At 39.5% G+C, this 20256-nt stretch overlaps 1 protein-coding gene across 2 annotated transcripts in view; it reads right to left on the bottom strand.

Moving 5' to 3' along the window:
- Positions 1-20256, bottom strand: part of STAC (SH3 and cysteine rich domain) — a 118369-nt gene that overhangs the window by 18809 nt on the left and 79304 nt on the right. For both annotated transcript variants that reach the window (XM_047769987.1, XM_047769978.1), the window contains exons 7-8: positions 14613-14677; positions 12998-13086 (exon numbers count right to left, since the gene is read on the bottom strand). In XM_047769987.1, coding sequence (XP_047625943.1) covers positions 12998-13086; positions 14613-14677 — 154 coding nt within the window. The remainder of the gene's footprint in view (positions 1-12997; positions 13087-14612; positions 14678-20256) is intronic.

The following is a 20256-nucleotide window of genomic DNA, read 5'->3' as shown; positions in this document are numbered from 1 at the left end:
ACTGCTCCATTAATTTTAGATTTACTGCTTGATTTTTCACTGGACCCATTTCTCAATTTCCATAGTTCTGGTCCAGAGTCTTTTATAGTCTGGCACATAGGTAGATAGCAAGGGACTCCTGAACTTTGCAGTCTGATTTTGTCTTAATCCTGGCATCCACAAGACTGCCTGTACCTTCTCAAGTCCAGAGACCAGCTCAGAGAAAAAGCATTTGGCTAAAGGGCCATTTGGAGGGGATTTGGTAAATGTTCCTGAACTGTCATGGATCACGCTCTCCAGAACCTAATTGAAAAAGGCATTTGAGTGAGAGGGAGGCTGCTAAACACATTAGTGACATTCGGGAAGATCTGGGTTTCTTGACATAGTGCAGCATCAGAACATAATATGCATCAGAGACTTTCCTCAAATAGACTTAATTGCATTTTGATGTCCTGGTGACTGTGAAGATTATTTTTAAATCAAATTGGTGCATTAGAATTACATTTAGTTTTAATTAAGTTGATGCATTTGCTAAGCAGTAATGTACTTAGAGAATGGAAACGAGACACCAAGAGAATCTTATTTTGTCTTGCCCTGTCTCAAGGGCTCTCCTTTTCTTATTTTATGGAGGGTTTATAAACCTTACAGAGTGAAGGATTACCAAATAAATCACAGGCCAAAACCCCAGTGCAGACCAGTGTACTGAGCACTGACTATGTATAAGGAAACCTGCATTTTGGTTTGGGGTTGGCCACTGGTCCACTGTGTATCTTTGGAGAAGTCAGATAAGTCACAGTTGTTCTCAAATTCAGCAGATAATCAGAATTCAGGGGGAACATTTACCATGCAGATATCCAAGTGCGATTTGACTTCTAGGTCTGGGTGCAGCCCAGGAATAATATTTAATAATATTCTCTAGGAGATTCTTATGGGTTGGTTGTAACATGTGGCTTAACCATCCTAACCATAATTTTCTCCTTTGCAAAATATTACTCGCTTGGATAACCTCATAGATTTGTTAAAGGAAGCAAGGGGCTGTCAGGGACAATTTGGAAGACTGAAATGGGCAAAAACAAGGACCAATCTGAGTGTCCTGTCTCACTTACCCCTTCTGGGTCACCTCCCTCTTTCACTGTCTTTCAGCTGTTGTACATCTGCAAGTTATAAACCATTGATGATAACGCAAATCATTCTTATCCATAGAAATGCAAGTAAACTGTATCTGGCAGAATGTAGTCAACTATTTCCCTGTGAATACTGACCAGTTTTGCATCTATTTGTAAATTTACATCAGCATTCCTAATTGCTTACATATGGGTAATGTGAATTTTTCTTTGAACCAGATGTGACTTCACACTGGTTCTCTCATTTATTAATGATTCAAATAAAAATTCTCCTATGTGCTCATTTTATATTTATACAATGGTTATGATTTTATCTTAATTTTTAAAAGTTACTCTTGACCAGGGGTGACTTTTCATGAACACACTCTGTAAACCACAAGCCTCCTATTCTTTCGAACTAGACTTAAAAATCCTAAGACTTACAAGGAGTGATGTGAGTGGCCAAAGTGGGATACATTATCTGAATCTGCTGATTAACATAAATTGTCAACCTTACCTGAGAGGAAACCTCATAGTTAAAGAAGGATGGAAGGGTTGGGGTAGGAGAAAAACTAGTGGACCAAGAGTCTCCCTTCCTGGGTAACAGCTCTGAGGCTCCACTTTCTACTTGTGGACTTGGTTCTCCCTCTAAATTCTAAAGGGTAAAGGACCATAAAAAACCACAAGCCTCCTATTCTTTCGAACTAGACTTAAAAATCCTAAGACTTACAAGGAGTGATGTGAGTGGCCAAAGTGGGATACATTATCTGAATCTGCTGATTAACATAAATTGTCAACCTTACCTGAGAGGAAACCTCATAGTTAAAGAAGGATGGAAGGGTTGGGGTAGGAGAAAAACTAGTGGACCAAGAGTCTCCCTTCCTGGGTAACAGCTCTGAGGCTCCACTTTCTACTTGTGGACTTGGTTCTCCCTCTAAATTCTAAAGGGTAAAGGACCATAAATTGTCTCATTGGAATATGAACTGAACAGCTAGGTGTCCCCTGGCTAAAATTTTACTTTATCGCATTTTAAGATGGTCTTTCCAAATGAGAATTGGAATGAATACAGGAATCTAAATATGCTTCTGCAATGAATTTCCACTACTTCTTTTGTAATGGGGTTTGCAATTGTTTTGCATTTGGCATGGGTCTCTTGTTCAATAGTTTAACTTATTCTTCTGTTATCCTTTCCTCACTGGAAAGAGAAAGACTTCTCACTAACCAAGCTGGTGGGCACCTATGTCCTCTCTTTCTGGAAGCTTTGGCTTGGCTGTGATGCTACCTTCTGCAAAGCCTTCCTTGACCTTCCAAGGATACTTCAATGCTTTCTTCTTCTTCTTTTTTTGAAGATTAAATGAAATGATGTATCGTAAATAATTTGATACATAGTAAATTCTCCCTAAATATTAGTTTGCTTCCTCCCTTCCTTTTAAGTTTTAGATCACAATCCTATTCTGCAATGGGATGATGTGGTTGGAAGCAATGATCCCTCCTAATTGATGTTTCAGTGCCTTCGTGAGGTACAGAAGCGCATCCTAGACTACCTCCCTGCACAGAAAACCTCACATTGGAGGTACTTTCTGGTCTACTCTTTTCATCTAGGGTTCCCCAGCCTTATGACCTCTTTGAGGATCAAACCTGTGAACTGTTCACCCTGCAGGGAGTACACATTCACACGTGTGATGAGTGGTGGGTAGGTAAAACAAATACTGGAAATAGCCACACAAGGGTTAAAATCCCTTTTAACCTGATTTCAAGTGGAGCTTTCAATAAATCAGAAAGAGGTGAGCTCAGGCCATCCCATCTCCAGAGGTTCTTGTGAATATTAGCTAATAAGACAAGTGGTTGCCTGGTTTTGTTTAGAAGTGCCCACGGAAAAATCCAGGACTCACTGCTTCCAAGAAAGAGTCTGGCAATTCAAGAATCTAAATCAAGAATCTAATTTGGGGTTACAGAAGATACGTTTTTCTTTTAAGCCCTGTAAACTTAGGCGTTCTGCCACACACATACTGAGTGGCAATTAATTTGCGTCTCTCCTAAAATGTAATAATATTCAAGAAGCAGTCCCCTAATTCCCTCTCTTGGCATATAGGAATTTTTTTCCTCTCTTTTTTCCCCTTATGAAACATGGCCATTATCATATAAATCTGTTTGGAGAGAACTAATAAAAATGAAAATGACTTAAATGTGGAAAACCAAAATGGATTCTTTGGAATAGTCACATATAGTCACTAAAATATGTATTTGGGACTCTGAGTCTCTTATTTACTCTTGATCTTTAATTTTCAGAGTCCCTATGATGTTTTGGGGGTTTGTACTTACTCAAAGTACTTATATCTGATTATTTAAGTTCTATGCCAACTTGGCAAAGCCACTGAAGTTATTCATATTGATTTTAAAAAGATGTGTTGGTGTGAATAGTAAGTGATGGTTCCAAGAATGTTTTGCAGACATCTGAACCCAGAAGCACTGGAGGATAATGAGGTTGGTTATGCTGTACATGTGGAGGGTGGGACTTATTTTCATCAAAAGGCTAAACATGCAAACTTTTGCTAACAGTGTGTGCATGTGTGTGTTTTTGTGTGTGTAAGTTAATATCTGAATGTGTGAATGAAAGTGTGTGAGTTTGTGTATATCTATGAGGAGTGTATGTGCATATGTATGTATTACACACATGTACTCATACATTTGGCCAAGAAATGACTGACACATGGCCTTTGTGAGTTCACCAGGCAGTGTAGGATGATAATGATGATGCCAGTGCTGACTATATGGAGTTCTCTAGTTTGTATTTCAGGTAGCATTTTAAAAAGCCTTGCTCATGAATTAAGTCAGCATTCCATAAAGTGTAATTTTAAGGGTTCATCAAAAACTTCATAATAAGGGTTATTGGTAAAAACTGTATAAGATCCTTAATGACAGAAGGTTATCTACTATACTAGGTCATTACTCTCAGACAAAGGAACCTGGGTGGCTCTTCAACATTAGCAGACCTCGAATCATCAGCAGCCGTCTGGAGATCCCTCCCATGATAGCATCACATCTCCTCTATCAGTGGTAAAATTCCACACCTGTAGCATGTCACGTGAGCAACTGAAAAACCTAGTGAGGAGATGAGGGGCAGTGTCACAGCCTCCTAATTCAAGACCAATTAGATAAAGTCTTCTTGAACATACTCAAAGGCTAGAGAGAGCCTTTAACTGTGTTTTATTTTCTATATATTTTTAGGGTAATTAATCAGCAGACTAGGAAAAAAAAAAGACACATTGTGAAATGATACAAATTGTGAAGAGAAGGTATATAAACTATATTGCATATCTCACTTTGTACTGGGCATGAAACTCACATTTAAAAAAAATTATCTTGAAATGAAGCCAAGCAGCCCAAGGCAGAACCCTAATTAAGAAGATATGGGAGAGATGGGATTAAGATGGCAGAATAGAAGGACTAGAGCTCAACTTCTCTCCTAAAAACAACAAAATTAAAACCAAATGCTGAGCAATCTTCAACCAAATGGGCCAGAAACTTTCAAAAAGATATCCTACTCCAGAACACAAAGAGGAGGCCACATCAAGAGGTAGGAGGGGTGATTATGTGATACAAGCAACCCCATATATCCAGGGTAGGAAGCCCCACAGACTGGAAAGTAACTGTATCAAAGAGACTCACCCACAGGAGTGAGTTCTGAGCCCCACATCAAGTCCCCATGTCTGGGGATCTGGCACTGGGAGAAAGAGCCCCCAGAGCATCTGGCATTGAAGGCCAGTGGGGCTTGTGTGCAAGAGCTCCACAGGACTGGGGGAAATGGAGACCCCATTCTTAAAAGGTGCACACAGACTTTCACATGCACTGGGTCCCAGGGCAAAGCAAAGTCTCCATAGGAATCTGGGTCAAACCTGACTGCAGTTCTCAGAGGACCTCCTGGGAAAACAGGGGGTGAATGTGTCTTGTTGTGGGGGAAGGGCATTGGAAGCAAAGCTCTTGGGAATATTCAGCAACATGCCTTTCTCTAGAGGTGGCCATTTTGGGAAAATCTGGCCCCACCCATCAGTCAGTGCTGAGAAGCCCCAGGGCAAACACCAATCCAGGTGTGATCACAGCCCCGCCCATCAGTAAACAGGCTGCCCAAAAACCCCCTAGGCACACAGCTACCTCTAATCCCACTCAGAGACAAAGCCCCACCCACCGGAGGGATAGGAGTCAGCTCCACCTACCAGTGGGCAGGCACCAGTCCCCTCCCACAAGGAAGCTTACAGCAAGCCCCTGTACCAACTTCAGCCACAAGGGGGGCAGATGCCAGAAGTAAGAGAGGCTACAACTCTATTGCCTGTAAAAAGGTCACCTCACCAAAAACCTATGAAAGTGAAAAGACAGAGAACTATAACTCAGATGAGGGAGAAAGAAAAAAACCCAGAAAATCAACTACGTGATCAGGAGATTCTCAGCCTCCAGGAAAAAGACTTTAGACTGTTGATGCTGAAGGTGATGCAGGACATTGGAAATAAACTGGAGGCAAGGATGGATAACTTATAGGAAACACTGAGCAAAGAGAGACAAGATATAAAACTTAAGCAAGAAGAGAGGCAAAATACAATAACTGAAATAAAAAATTCATTAGAAGCAGCCAACTGCAGAACATAGGAGGCAGAAGAACGAATAAGTGAGGTGGAGGGCAGCTTAGTGGAAATCGCTGATGTGGAACAGAAAAGAGAAAAAAGACTGAAAAGAAATGAAGAGAGTCTCAGAGAACTCTGGGACAACATTAAACGCACCAACATGCATATTATATGGGTGCCAGAAAGAGAAGAGAGAGAGAAAGGGACCGAAAAAATATTCCAAGAGATAATAGCCCAAAACTTCCCTAACATGGGAAAGGAACCACTCACTCAAATCTGGAAAGTGTACCAAGTACCATATAAAATAAACCCAAGGAGGAATACCCTGAGACATATATTAATCAAGCTGATCAAAATTAAAGACAAATAGAGAAATCTTGAAAGCAGCTAGGGAAAAGAAACAAATAACATACAAGGGAACCCCGATAAGGTTATCAGTAGATTTTTCAGCAGAAACTCTGCAGGGCAGAAGGGAGTGGCATGATATACTTAACATGATGAAAGGAAAAAAACTCTAACGAAGATTACTTTAAACCAGCAAGGCTCTCATTCAGATCTGAAGGAGAAATCAAAAGCTTGACAGGTAAGCAAAAGCTAAGAGAATCCACCAACACTAAACCAGCTTTACAACAAATACTAAAGGATTTCTCTAGGCAGAAAAGAAAAGGCCGCAACTAGAAACAAAAATACCACAATGACAAGGCTCACCAGTAAAGGTATATATACAGTAAAGATATGAAATCATCCACGCACAATTATGCCACCCAAATCAGAAATCATGAGAAGAGGGAGTACAAATGCAGGACACTGGAGATGCACTTGCAATTAAGAGATCAGCAACTTAAAACAATCTCATATAGATAGATAGATAGATAGATAGATAGACAGATAGATAGATAGACTCATATCAAAATTTCAGAGTAACTGCGAACCAAAAATCTACAATTGATACACAAACAAATAAGAAAAATCAACTCAAATACAACATTGAAGACAGTCAGAAGAGGAGAGAACACGAGAAGAATGGAAGAAAAAAAGCAGCAAAACAAAATCCAAAGCAATTAATAAAATGGCAATAAGAACATGCATATCAATAATTACTTTAAATGTTAATGGACTACATGCCCCAACCAAAAGACATAGACTGGCTGAATGGATACAAAAACAAGACCCATGTATATGCTATCTTCAAGAAACCCACCTCACTTCTAGGGACACATACAAATTGAAAGTGAGAGGATGCAAGAAAATATTGCATGCAATCGGGAATCAAAAGAAAGCTGGAGTAGCAATACTCATCTCAGACAAAATAGACTTTAAAATGAAGAATATTTTCAGGGACAAAGAAGGACATTACATAATGATCAAAGGATCAATCCAAGAAGATGTTATAACAATTTTAAATATCTACGCTCCCAACACAGGTTCACCACAATATATAAGGCAACTGCTAAAAATCTTAAAAGGACAAATCGACAATAACACAATAATAGTGGGGGACTTTAACACCCCACTTACAGCAATGGACAGATCATCCAGACAGAAAATCAACAAGGAAACACAGGCCCTGAATGCAGCATTAGGCTAGGTGGACTTAATAGATATTTATAGGACATTCCATCCAAAAGCAACAGAATACACATTCTTCTCAAGTGCACATGGAACATTCTTTTTTTTTTTTTTTTTGTCTTTTTGCCATTTCTTGGGCTGCTCCCTCGGCATATGGAGGTTTCCAGGCTAGGGGTCCAATCGGAGCTATAGCCACCGGCCTACGCCAGAGCCACAGCAACGCAGGATCCGAGCCGCATCTGCAACCTACACCACAGCTCACAACAACGCCGCATCGTTAACCCACTGAGCAAGGGCAGGGAGCGAACCCGCAACCTCATGGTTCCTAGTCGGATTTGTTAAGCACTGCGCCACGACGGGAACTCCTGGAACATTCTTTAAGACTGATCATATCCTTGGCTACAAATCAAGCCTCAGTAACTTTAAGAAAATTGAAATCATATCAAGCATCTTTTCTGACCACAATGCTATATGACTGGAAATCAATAACAAGAAAAAAACTGCAAAAAATATAAATATGTAAAGACTAAACAACATGGTACTAAACAACCAATGGATCACTGAAGAAGTCAAAGAGGAAATTAAAAAATACTTAGAAGTAAAAAAAAATATCTTGTTAAATACTCAATCTCCCTAAGAAAGAGAAAATTGAGGCTTTGAGAGGTTAAACAGTTTGTTCCAATTGATGTAGCTACTAGGTGTCAGAGCTGGAAGGTAGACCCAGGTCTGACTCCTGGACACTGCTCCTTTCTGCCTTGTGCCCTTGTTCTCTCCTATTCTCTGACCATGATGGTGAGAAGATAGAGTATTATCATGGTCTGTGAGTGCCACAGATTTGGGTAGGTAATAGCTGATGAATTTATTAAGGTAGTTTGCACTGAAACTGTAGCATAGCAGACTGTGACGCCTCTGCCTTTAGACAGCATTGGAGACTATGACAGGACCACAATAATTCTAAGAGAGTACTCAGTGACCTAAGAATAAGGAGGTAGCACCCTGGGCTCTTCCTTGGTGAGGCCCATTCCTCCATCCCCAAACTGTGAGTGTTTCAGTAAAGGCTTAGCAGGGCTTCTTCCAAATTGTCTTGAACCTTTCGTTCTCTGTGACTGTGACTATAGGCTACTTTTGGTCTCTTTTTCTACAACTCCTTCTTGACAAATCATACTCATCCTTGGCTCAAGGCCCATCTCCTCCAAGGAACAGGTCCTGGTTAAGCCCTCTGAGCTGGATTTGCTTCCTCCTTTATAGTTTCCATTATATTAACATGGGATGTATTTACAACATCAGTTCATTCATTTAATCTCTACAATACTCATTCATCCATCCATGAAATATATATTAAGCATCTACTATGTTTCAAGAACTGTACTACACTCCAGGGACATAGGGTTAGCACAAATAGATTTATTTTCATGGACTTTGCAAGATAAAGTTAACTAAATAATTCCAAAATACACAAATACGGTGTTCCCGTCATGGCACAGCAGAAACAAAACCAACAAGGAACCATGAGGTTGTGGGTTCAATCCCTGGCCTCACTCAGTGGCTTAAGGATATGGCATTGCCATGAGCTGTGGTGTGGGTCACAGATGTGGCTCTCAGATCCTGCATTGCTGTGGCTGTGGTGTAGGCTGGCAGCTGTAGCTCTGATTCGACCCCTAGCCTGGGAACCTCCATATGCCACGGGTGTGGCCCTAAAAAGCAAAACAAACAAACAAACAAAAAACCCAAAACAAAATACACAAATACAAGGTGAGCTAAGCGCTTTGAAGGAAAGAAATACGGTGTCATAAAAAGTATATAACGGAGGGTCTCACCTAGGTTGCGGGTGTCAGGAAAGGCTGAACAAAGGAAATAAAATTTGAGCTGAGATCTAGTGGGTGCAAAATAGTCAACTGGAAGAGGGTGTGTGTGTGTGACGGTGTGGTAGGAGGGGAGGAGCAGACTACAGGAAGGAAAATTCCTTGGAAGGTGGTAGTGTGGTTCTTTTGGGGAATAAAAGATGGAACAGACAGGTGAGGGGAACAGAGGTACAAGACAAACCAGAGAAGTCACCAGGGATGAGACTGTGTAAGTCCTAGAGGCTCCTATAAATATTCTGGTCTTGACCCAAAGGAAATGGGAGGACACTGGAGAGTTTTAAACAAGAATATGTGTGTCCTTGGAGAATAGACTTGTGGTTCCCCAGGGGGAGAGGGAGGGAGTGGGAGGGCACGGGAGCTTGGGGTTAATGGATGCAAACTATTGCTCTTGGAATGGATTTACACTGAGATCCTGCTGTGTAGCATTGAGAACTATGCCTAGATACATACATCATAACACAATAATGGGGGGAAAAAGTATGTTTACATGTGTGTAACTTGGTCCCCATGCTGTAGAGTAGGAAAAAAAAAAAAAAGAATATGTGTGTCATGAGCAGAACTAAGTCAAGAACAATAATTATCTCCTTTCACAAGTGTAGAAGCAGACTCAGGTGGCTTATGGAACTTAGGCTTCAGGGGGTTACCTAGCTAGTGAGTGGCTTGGCTAGGGCTTAAATCTACATCAAGTGATGCCCGCACTTTTTACTTTTAAATGTTCAGTGAATCCATGTTGATATGTTAATTCTCTCTCTCATTTCTTATGTATGAAAAGGAAACATTTACTATGGAGTATGAATATAAGTGATTGGAGCTAATATTATTTAACTTGTACTATGTACTGGATATTGTTATCTTAATTATTCACAGCATCCTAGGAGGGAAGGCCCTATTATCCCTATTCTCAAGGTGAGAAAAAAGGGCTTCAGAAAGTAAAATAACATTCCTTACTGTCAGAACATAGAGGAGCTAGGATATGAATACAGTTTATCTGAAATCAAAGCTTAGATGACTTCCAGTACACTGTGCTGTCATTGTAGTCTTCTCTCTACCCCAAATAAATGGGAAGGCAGGAGTGGTTATAAGACTAGAAACACAGACACCAGGTAGGGACTGCCACAATAATCTAGGGGAGAGATAAAGATGGAGCTGGATAAAATAGATTTTAGGCAAAGAGAACGAGTAGGAACTGAACATTAATTACATTCTGGGTATTAGGTAAACAGAAGCCTCAAGTGGCTGGTTTGGAGCCTGGGAAGATGGTGACATCATTCACTTTAGGGAGCAGGTTTGTGGGGGGGTGGGTAATGCTGCTGAGTGCCATGCATTCCTGGGGTAGGCAGGTAGGGATGTGATTACAGAAGTCTGTAGAGAGGTCTGGACTATTGGCTGCTGGCAGAAAAATCTTTATTATTGAACAGATATATAACAAATGCTTGCTGAAATGATGGTCCATCTGCTCTTGATCTATGACTGCTGGCTTTGCCAGTTGGCCTTTCTTTGCCCTCAAGCCCACACCCCTAACATTCCCTGTATTCTCACATCCTTTGTTCTCTTTCCTAAGGACAATACCCAGTGTACTGCCCAGGATCAGAATGCAGGTGGGTAAGAATGGTGTTTGGTTAAAAGGATTTTTTTCTGCCTTACGTTTTAAGGAGAAAAAGATAATTCACAAAGCCCCCAGTTCATTCAGGGAATGATACTAAATCCCCAAAGCACTGCCTCTCACATTCTAAATCAAGTGCTTGACTTTTAAAATGGGAACCTACAATCTCTCTGAAAAAAAAAAAAATGTAAGTATGATTTATTGCTCTAATCTTGCAGTCTATGCAATGCAGACACTCCACTCCTGGGAATGGATAGTCCTGTTTGCCTTGAAGCAGACTGTAAACGTTTGATTCGTGACCAGACAACTTGACTTTTAATGGCCTGTGACCGACTAAAAGAAGCACAAAAACTTATGACTGCCACTAGGCAGCCAGACTTTACTCCTCAGTACCCCCAAAACATTCTAGATTTCTCTGGAGTTGTATTTCCATCTGATGACTACAAAACAACTTCCTAATATAAAACTGTGTGACCCACACAATGAAGGGCTGTGAAGTTTTAAATTCTAAAAACCCAAATGATAATATCAGCAGATAGTTAGTGGTGGACTGTCAGCTGAGGGCAGGACACCCCAACGATGTTTTCTGATGAGCAGGTTTGCTATATCTTTGATGTAATAGGACCTCACCGGATAAACGCCATCTCCTCCTGCTGCACCTAAGCCAGGCTGTGCAGGTAACATTTACAACCCCAGTTAGTGATTCAGCATGGTGATTTTCTCCAGGATGAGAAAATTCAGATGTATAAGTGCCTAACTGTCTGAAGAAATCTAAGGAACCAGGAACTAGGCCTGAACTCTGCTCTGGAAAGGCCCCAAAAGAAGTCCACAGACAAACACAAAGCTGACCTTGGGTGTGAGCAGAGGGAGTTGCCAGACTCCTGCAGGACACCCACATCTGCTATGGAGTCTTGTTGAGTGTTATGTCACAAGGGGCAGCTGAGCTGCTGAGGTTGACCCCAATGGTACAAGGGACTGGGGAAACAGGCTGTTGGTAGATCTCTCCTTTAAGGGGCTTTGGGGAAAGGAAAAGAGGAGAAGGCTGATTTCACCAAATGAGAACCACATTTGGGTAACTACTAGAGGGGCCATGCAGAGGAAACAGCATAGACCTGAGATGTGGACAAGCCCACAAAGCATTCCAGAAGCCATATGCAAGGAATATCCGGTGACTGAGAAGGTGGCCTGCATGGCATTCAGACAAGTGGAACCTAACCCCAAATGGAGGCTATTTCCCTAATGTTCTGATATTTAGATGGTTTTCTGTGCTAAATTATCTCCCCATTCTCTTCTGAAGAGGAAAGAACTCATTTCTAAGGGTCCATTTGGTTGGAAAAGCAGCCCCTTGTGTCCTGCTCTAGGACTGAAAAACACCAAAGCCTTCTCTTGTGATTACTTGTCTTTTGGGTCATGAACAGAGGGAAGGAATGAGGTCTTTTCTTTGAGACAAGCCAATGAACACAAATACAAAAACTGTAATGACAACTAGTTTCTGAGTGTTTACAATGACTGTGATACACGCTTTATGAACCTTATTCATTTCATCCTCAAAAATGCTGTAAAGAGAAAAGGTTGTGATGCCTCTTTTATGAGCAAATAAACCAGAGTAACAAGATGTTTATAAATTACTTAAGGTCACACAGTAAGTAGGATGTGAACACAGGACTGACTCCAGAAGCACTACCCCTGAAACACAAGGAAACTATGGTACAGAGAAAGGTTCAGATCTCAGGAGGGCCCCAAGTATCTCTTGTTTTCCTATGTTTCAGTTACCATGAAATGGGATGTTTCCTGACACAGAAGTACCTCTGGGTGCGAGCTAGGGGTAGCTGCCAGTGTCTGGCAGAATAAACATGGGGTTTTAGTTTGATTCTTCAATCAATACTAATTTGCGAAATAAATAAATTTTTGGTCCCTATTAGATCCCACAGGATGCCAAGTGCATTTGAGCTCAATCTATGTATAAACTTCCAGTAGCAGCTCTATTGATGATCTGGTAACTGTGCTTCCTAAAGTGTGGTCCCTGGACCAGTAGCATCAGCATCACCTGCAGACCAGTCAGAAATGCAGATTCTCATGCCCCACCTGCTAAATCAGAAACTCGTGGGATAGAGCCCAGCAATCTGTTCACTAACATTTGAGAATCACTGATCTAAAGCATTTAGAGTTAGTACAAATAGAATTAGTTTTTTTTCACATGGAACAACACTGACTTTAAAGTTTTCTTTCACTCTTTTTTTTTTTTTTCCTTTAAAAAATGTTTACCTCATTTCCAAATCTTCATTCTCTTGTGGTATAAATCTGTACAAGGCAACATAGGTGTTCATCTGTAATGAGTCTTTGGAAGGAGGTCCCTGAAAGAGAAAATAAAAGAAAAATGAGAGAAGGAAGGAGGAAGAAATGGAGAGAAGAAAGAAAATAGGAAATGGAGAAATTAAATGTAATTCTAGCATATGGATCTTAAATGTTAAAATATTTGTTATTAAAGACCTTGTTTCAAATATGGGTTGGTTTTTAATTTCCTGGCTAAGTTTGATTTCATTACAAACTATTTGAAAACATTTCTGTGGAAGTCTTTGTCAGAAATACTACAATTTTCTTCAAATCAACTTTTGTTTTTTTTCTGGTCTGCACCCACGGCATATGGAAGTTCCCAGGCTAGAGGTAGAATTGGAGCTATAGGTGCCAGCCTACACCACAGACACAGCAAAGGGGAATCTGAGCTACATCTGCAACAGCTCATGGCAATGTCGGATCCTTAATTCACTGAGCGAGTCCAGGGATCGAACCTTCATCCTCATGGATACTGGTCAGGTTTGTTACTGTTAAGCCACAACAGGAACTCCCAAATTAACTTTTTTCTTTGACACAGTTGTTCACTTTATGAAAGTGATAGAGGCCTGGTCCCAGGCAAGAGAATATTCTCTCTATAGAAAGGGGTCATGTGGATGGTAGTAAACCACTTTCACTTCCTAAAATGGACTTTTTAATCAGTTAGCCTACAAATTGTTATCTATCCTATCCAAGGGACCTAGGTATATTCATCTGGAAATCGGTCCACCTATGTTGTAGAAAAATTACAGATGTTGGCATCATACTGATTTAATTTATGATATGGTATCACTACCTACAGGCTATAAAACTTTGCAATAGTGATAATAAAAGCTACTATTTTTGATAGCTTACTGTGCACCAGGCATTATGTTACATGCATTAGCATTCTTGAACCTCACAATGGTTACCTGTCAGGTAGATTCTACTGTGTCCCTGATTTTTAGACTATACAAGAATCTTAAAGGTGTTACTAACTGTTATTATTAACTATTATTGTTAATGTATAAATGTTTATGCTTTATAATATATAATAAATAAAATTATATAATATGTAAGAGATATTATGTATCAAATCATTATATGTAACATATAATATAAATCATATAATATAAATATATGCCATATATAGAAAACATAAACAAAGGCTGCATATAACTATATTCTTTTAATTTATGACTCACTCTGCTATCCAAATCTCAAGCATTTTATGTAATATTATTCTATTCTAATTACATCTGTACATTAACATAAAATATAATATATATTTATGTATTATAAAATATCTACACACTTGATATATAGAGTGTATATCAATTTGTATGTAACATACACAGCAAACAAAAGCATAAAGTACAATACTTATCCTTTTTATCTTGGATGAACTGTGATAGTTGTTTTACTCCATGCTGCCTATGCTACGTAACTTTATTCTCTAAAAGTGCTGGTCTGGGACTCAGTGAATTGATTTCATGACTCACTTGGGTAGTGACCTACGGTATGATCTAAGGACCCTGTCTGGTCAGTCTTTGGTGACGTCCAGAAATACCTGGTGGTTTATGTTCTTTGCTTGGTCTCTGAAGTTGTCAGTGCCATTTTCTGGATATGTGAACACTGAAGGAAACAAGAACAAACAGGAGCTTTATGAATCCAGTCACCATGGTTTAGAAACACTCTTGAAAGATGTGGCTTTATTTATTCCCAGCACCAGAGCTTTGACTTGACCTCTCCCTACCTCTTCTTCACCCTCGGTGACCCAGCTCTCCCATCATCTCCCACGTGACACTCCTCTGCCTCTCCTTGCAGCATCCTGCACACCCTCTCCGCACACCCACACCCTCATACATGGCTCCAGGCCAGCATGCACTCTCTTGATCTCATTTCACAGAGTTCTTCTCAGGAGCAGAAATCATGTTGTCCATCTTTGTTAAATGAATCAAATCATTTGCTGATGGGATGGTGGATGAGGTGTGGCCCAATTTAATTGTATCTGAATTCCCTTTTCTAAATACCAGATTCTTTTATCTCTATTCAATATCTTGATTCTAGTTTCTTAATGATATCTATATTCTATTTTGCAGATTAAACTCTAGTTTTAAACTTTAAAATACTTCCTCTATCTCTTATGGTCAGTGCATTGGGACTATTATTCAGAAAAAAAATTAAATGGTGATTTCTCATGTAGCTTATTCCTGGAATGTATAATTCTCGTCCCTTTGCATTTAAACAGTCATCTGTGGCCTTCAATTAAGAAAAATGCTTTTTAAAATGGGCAGGAGTTTTCACTGTCCACACACATAGCTGTGAGAGGTCCCTGGTGGGTATGGGGAGCTCTTCCTTAGCTATTTCAATCAGCCACATCTACCTCGGACACCAACATTCATGCATCTTTCCCAGACAAAAATAATGTGACAGATATTTCCAGGTTTATACAATAGGGCTGTGGTGCTGAAATTAATCTTTTAGATGACTTGACATTCAAAAATAACACTGCTGCTTTAATCTTCCCTTTGGTTCCCCTTTAGATTATCAAGGAACCAGAAGAGGAAGAGAAACACATCATGGAAAGCTCCATAACCTATTGCAGTTAGTGGACCGACAATCTCTACTGTCCTCAAAATGGACTTAATAGCTGGGAGGTAAAAAAAAACACCCTGTAAATGCACCAATGCTTAGCAAACATCTGTTGTCTACAGTTTATGGTTTCAGAGCTTTGGATGGAATTCCATTATCCCCAGGAAGCCAATATGTAGTCATTGGAGGAGCTCTGATTTGTGGGAATATGGAAAATTAAGGGACAACACTATAGACCTTGTCTAATTCAATATCTGGCTATGGAACTTCTGGTTTAAAAAGAGTAGAGACCAGCAACACTTTTTTCTGGTCTTATGTAATTACCTGAAATCCTGGCATAACACTTGATTCCATAAATATAAAACTGGATACATTTTAAAAATACTGAATTATTTGAAGGGAAACATACAAAGAGAATATTCCTAGAAAATTCTTGATTGGCCCTAACAGAGGGACTATACACTCAGTTTGACTGATTTTACAAGTTTGTAATTTCACATTATTTTAGCTTTTCCTTTCTTTTTTTTTTTTTGCTTTTGTCTTTTTTTAGGACTGTACCCCCAGCATATGGAGGTTCCCAGGCTAGGGGTCTCATCGGAGCTACAGCTGCTGGCCTATGCCACAGTCACAGCAATGTGGGATCCTAGCCGCATCTTCGACTTACACCACAGCTCATGGCAACACCGGATCCTCAACCTACTGAGTGAGGACAGGGATTGAACCCGCAACCTCATGGTTCCTAGTTGGATTCGTTTCTGCTGCACCACTACGGGAACTCCTATTTTAGCTTTTCATTGACTATCTACTATCCATCTGATACAAAATGTGTGCCATTTTTGTGAACTATGCTGAAAGTTATTTGAAGTGACTCCAAATGTGTTTTAAGTTCCATGGTTGCAAAGTAGAACTTGAATACTGCAAAGAATTTTTAAAAAACATTCTTTTTGGCTATTTCTGAGACTTTGCAGGGGAAAGGCATAAAGAAATACAGCTATTTTATAAAAAAATATATAACAACTTTCATGTGTGGTACTTCAAATACATTTTATTAAAAATAATTTATTGATTTCATTCATGGGAATAAAGTCTATGTGCATTACACAGGCATATTTTCTAATGTTACAGATAAAAACTAATCTTTAGTTTTTACTAGTCCCTGAAGGACTCTCCTCTTTCCCTTTTCCATATTGTCTTTCTTCTCTACTCTGCAATCCTGGAAGGCTCATGTCGGCCACAAGGTGATGATGTAGTTTTTTGTCTTTAACCTGGTCATACATGAGTTACATTACCAGCTTATTTGACATTGACTCACATTTGCATGTCTGGAATAAGTTCAACGTGGTAAATATGCACTGCCTTTCCTAAAATGTATTCTTGGTGTCAGTGTGTTAGGACGATTTTGTTTCAGATTTCTGCATCCTTACTCAAGAGGGGGACTATCCATTTATTTTATTTCTCATGCTGTTGTCCTTTGATTTTGAGGTATTATACTAGCCCTGTAAGCTAAATTAGAGAATGCTGCTTCCCTTCTTCCTGGGTACTTTTTGTTGTGCTAAAAGAACTTATGTAATCAGGAAATTTTATCTTAAATTTTTGGTAGAATTTACTCATAAAGTTGTCTGGGGCTGGTATTTAATTGTGCAAAAATTTAAAATATTGACTGTAGCATACTTGGAAGCAAGGTCAAATTCTCAATTTTTATTTCCTCAAGTTAGACTTTAGTCATTGATAACTTTCTTGGCAGCTGTCCATTTAAAAAAGTTTTAAATGTACTGGTATGAAGTTGGTCATAAGAGTCTTTCCTGGCAACCTCTGTTACATTTCTCCTTTTAAAATTATTCCTTTTTGTTTCATCTTTTGTTCTTTTTTTTCCCCATGCTGGTAGCATGCAGAAGTTCCCAGGCAAGGGCTTGAACCCGAGCCATAGGGGTGACCCAAACCACAGTAGTGACAACATAGAGCCCTTAACTACTAGGCCACCAGGGAACTCCTTATCTTTTACTCTTTAAAAATTATTAGTGAAAAAGAACCATTCTAAGAATTTGTTGACCTCTGCTATCTTTTTTTGTCTTTTTTAAGGGCTGCACATGCAGCACATGGAAATTCCCAGGCTAGGGGTCTAATCTGAGCTGTACGCAAGAGCCACAGCAACGCCAGATCAGAGCCACATCTGCGACCTACACCACAGCTCATGGCAATGCCAGATCCTTAACCCACTGAGTGAGGCCAGTGATCGAACCCACAACCTAGTTCCTAGTCGGATTCATTTCTGCTGCGCCACGACGGGAACTCCAGACCTCTGTTATTAAATACCTCTGCTATTTAATAAAATTTCTGCCCTTGGGAGTTCCTGTTGTGGCTCAGTGGTAACAGACTCAACTAGTATCCACGAGGACATGGGTTAATCCTGGCGTCACTCAGTGGGCTAAGGATCCCACGCTGCTGTGAGATGTGGTGTGGGTTGCAGATGTGGCTCTGCTCAGGCACTGTTGTGGCTGTGGTGTAGGTTGGCAGCTTCAGCTCCGATTCGACCCCTAGCCTGGGAACTTCCATATGCTGTGGGTGCATCCCTAAAAAAGACAAAACAAACAAACAAACAAAAAAACCCCAAAAAAACCCCTGCTCTTGTCTTATTATTGCCTTCCCATGGCTTTCTTTGGATTTGTTCTATTTTTCTGACTTCTTGAATACAATGTTTAGATTATTACTTTTCAGTCTTTCTTATTTTTTAACAGAATTTTTTTTTTTTTGGCTGTACATGAAGCATATAGAAATTCCAAGGTCAGGGATTGAATCTGAGCTGAAACTGCACCTATACTGTAACTGCGGCAATGCTGGGTCCTTAACCCACTGCACCGGGCTGGGGACCAAACCCACATCTCCAAAGCCACCTGAGCTGCTGCAGAGAAAATGCTGAATCCTTAAGCCACTGGACCACAGCAAGTACTACTTTAATAGAATAATTCTAAAGCTAAATATTCTAGGCACAGTTTTAGCTGCAGTCCACAAATTTTAATAGGCAATGTTTTCATTATCATTTAAATATATTTCATTTTTCATTATGAATTCTTTTTTATTTTACTTTTTTATACATAATGATTTTTTTTTCCATTATAGCTGGTTTACAGCATTCTGTCAATTTTCTGCTGTACAGCATGGTGATCCAGTTACACATACATGTATACATTCCTTTTTCACCCATGATCATGCTCCAACATAAGTGACTAAATACAATTCCCAGTGCTACACAGCAGGATCTCATTGGCTACATTCCAAAGGCAATAGTCTGCATCTATTAATCCCAAATTCCCAATCCACCCTGCTCCCTCCCCCTCCCCCTTAGAGAACAGACTCATTATGAATTCTTTTTTGATATCACAAGCCTTTTAAAAGTACGTATTTTTTAAAAAGCATTATTTAATATCCTAAATTATGAGTTTTCCTAGTATCCTTTGAATACTAATTTCTATCTTGTTTGCATTGTAGTCAGGAAGATATGTTCTATATAATTTAATTCTTTTGAAACTTGCTTTCTGGACCAGCAAGTGAGCAATTTTTGTAATAGTTCCATGTATTCTTAAAAAGAATGTGACTTTTCTATCTGTTAGATGCAGTTTCATGTTTATTTTAATTTGAATTTTATTACTTTATTGACATATAGTTGATTTATAATATTGTGTAAGTTTCTCATGTACAGCCAAGGGATTCAGGAATACATATATATATATATATTTAATTTTTTAATTTTTTATCTTTTTATTAAAGTAGACTGACTTACAACCTGGTACATATATACAATAGAATACTATTCTGCCATAAAAAGGACAAAATAATGTCATCTGCAGCAACATGGATGGAACTAGAGAGTCTCATATTAAGTGAAGTATATATATTCTTTTTAAGTGTCCTTTTAAAGTCAGTTAGATTAGGATTTTCAACTGTGTCCTTAGATTCTCCATGTCTGTACTGAATTGTTTTGTCTATCTGATTTAGCAATGGTCAGGAGGTATATTAAAATCCCTCATCATGAAGTGCAATGCCAATTTCCCAATAGTTTGGTCAATTCCTCCTTAAGTTTCTGTCATTTTGAGGCTATGGATTAGGTAGGTGCTTCTCTCTTTGCTTGTTACCTTGCTTCCAGTGGAGTTAAGCCAAAGGTGATAGATCAACAATTCTGCCCATGTATATTTCTATTCTTTTTTTTGTCTTTTTTTTTTTTTTTTTTTTTTTTTGCTATTTCTTGGGCTGCTCCTACGACATATGGAGGTTCCCAGGCTAGGGGTCGAATCCGAGCTGTAGCTGCCAGCCTACGTCAGAGTCACAGCAACAAGGGATCGGAGCCGCATCTGCAACCTACACCATGTATATTTCTGATACAATCAGGAATAGCATTGAAAACAACAACCAGAAACACTCAGACCTGCCCAAGAGCATTTATAATATAAGAGAGAAAACAGAGACTGCATTCTTGGCAGTAAAGACGTGAGTATGAATTGTACCTTCTGAGGTGGCTTTGGAAATATTCCTCAAGCACTCTGACATAACATCTGGCTGGCAGAAAAAATAACTCTGTGTCGGTGTATTTTTTAGAAAATACATGAAACAGGTAATGCGGAAGT

The sequence above is a fragment of the Phacochoerus africanus genome, chromosome 1, assembly GCF_016906955.1.
Source record: "Phacochoerus africanus isolate WHEZ1 chromosome 1, ROS_Pafr_v1, whole genome shotgun sequence".
NCBI classification, from domain to species: domain Eukaryota; kingdom Metazoa; phylum Chordata; class Mammalia; order Artiodactyla; family Suidae; genus Phacochoerus; species Phacochoerus africanus.
Note: the sequence above shows the minus strand (reverse complement) of the source record. Positions and strands in the feature narration are given on the sequence as shown.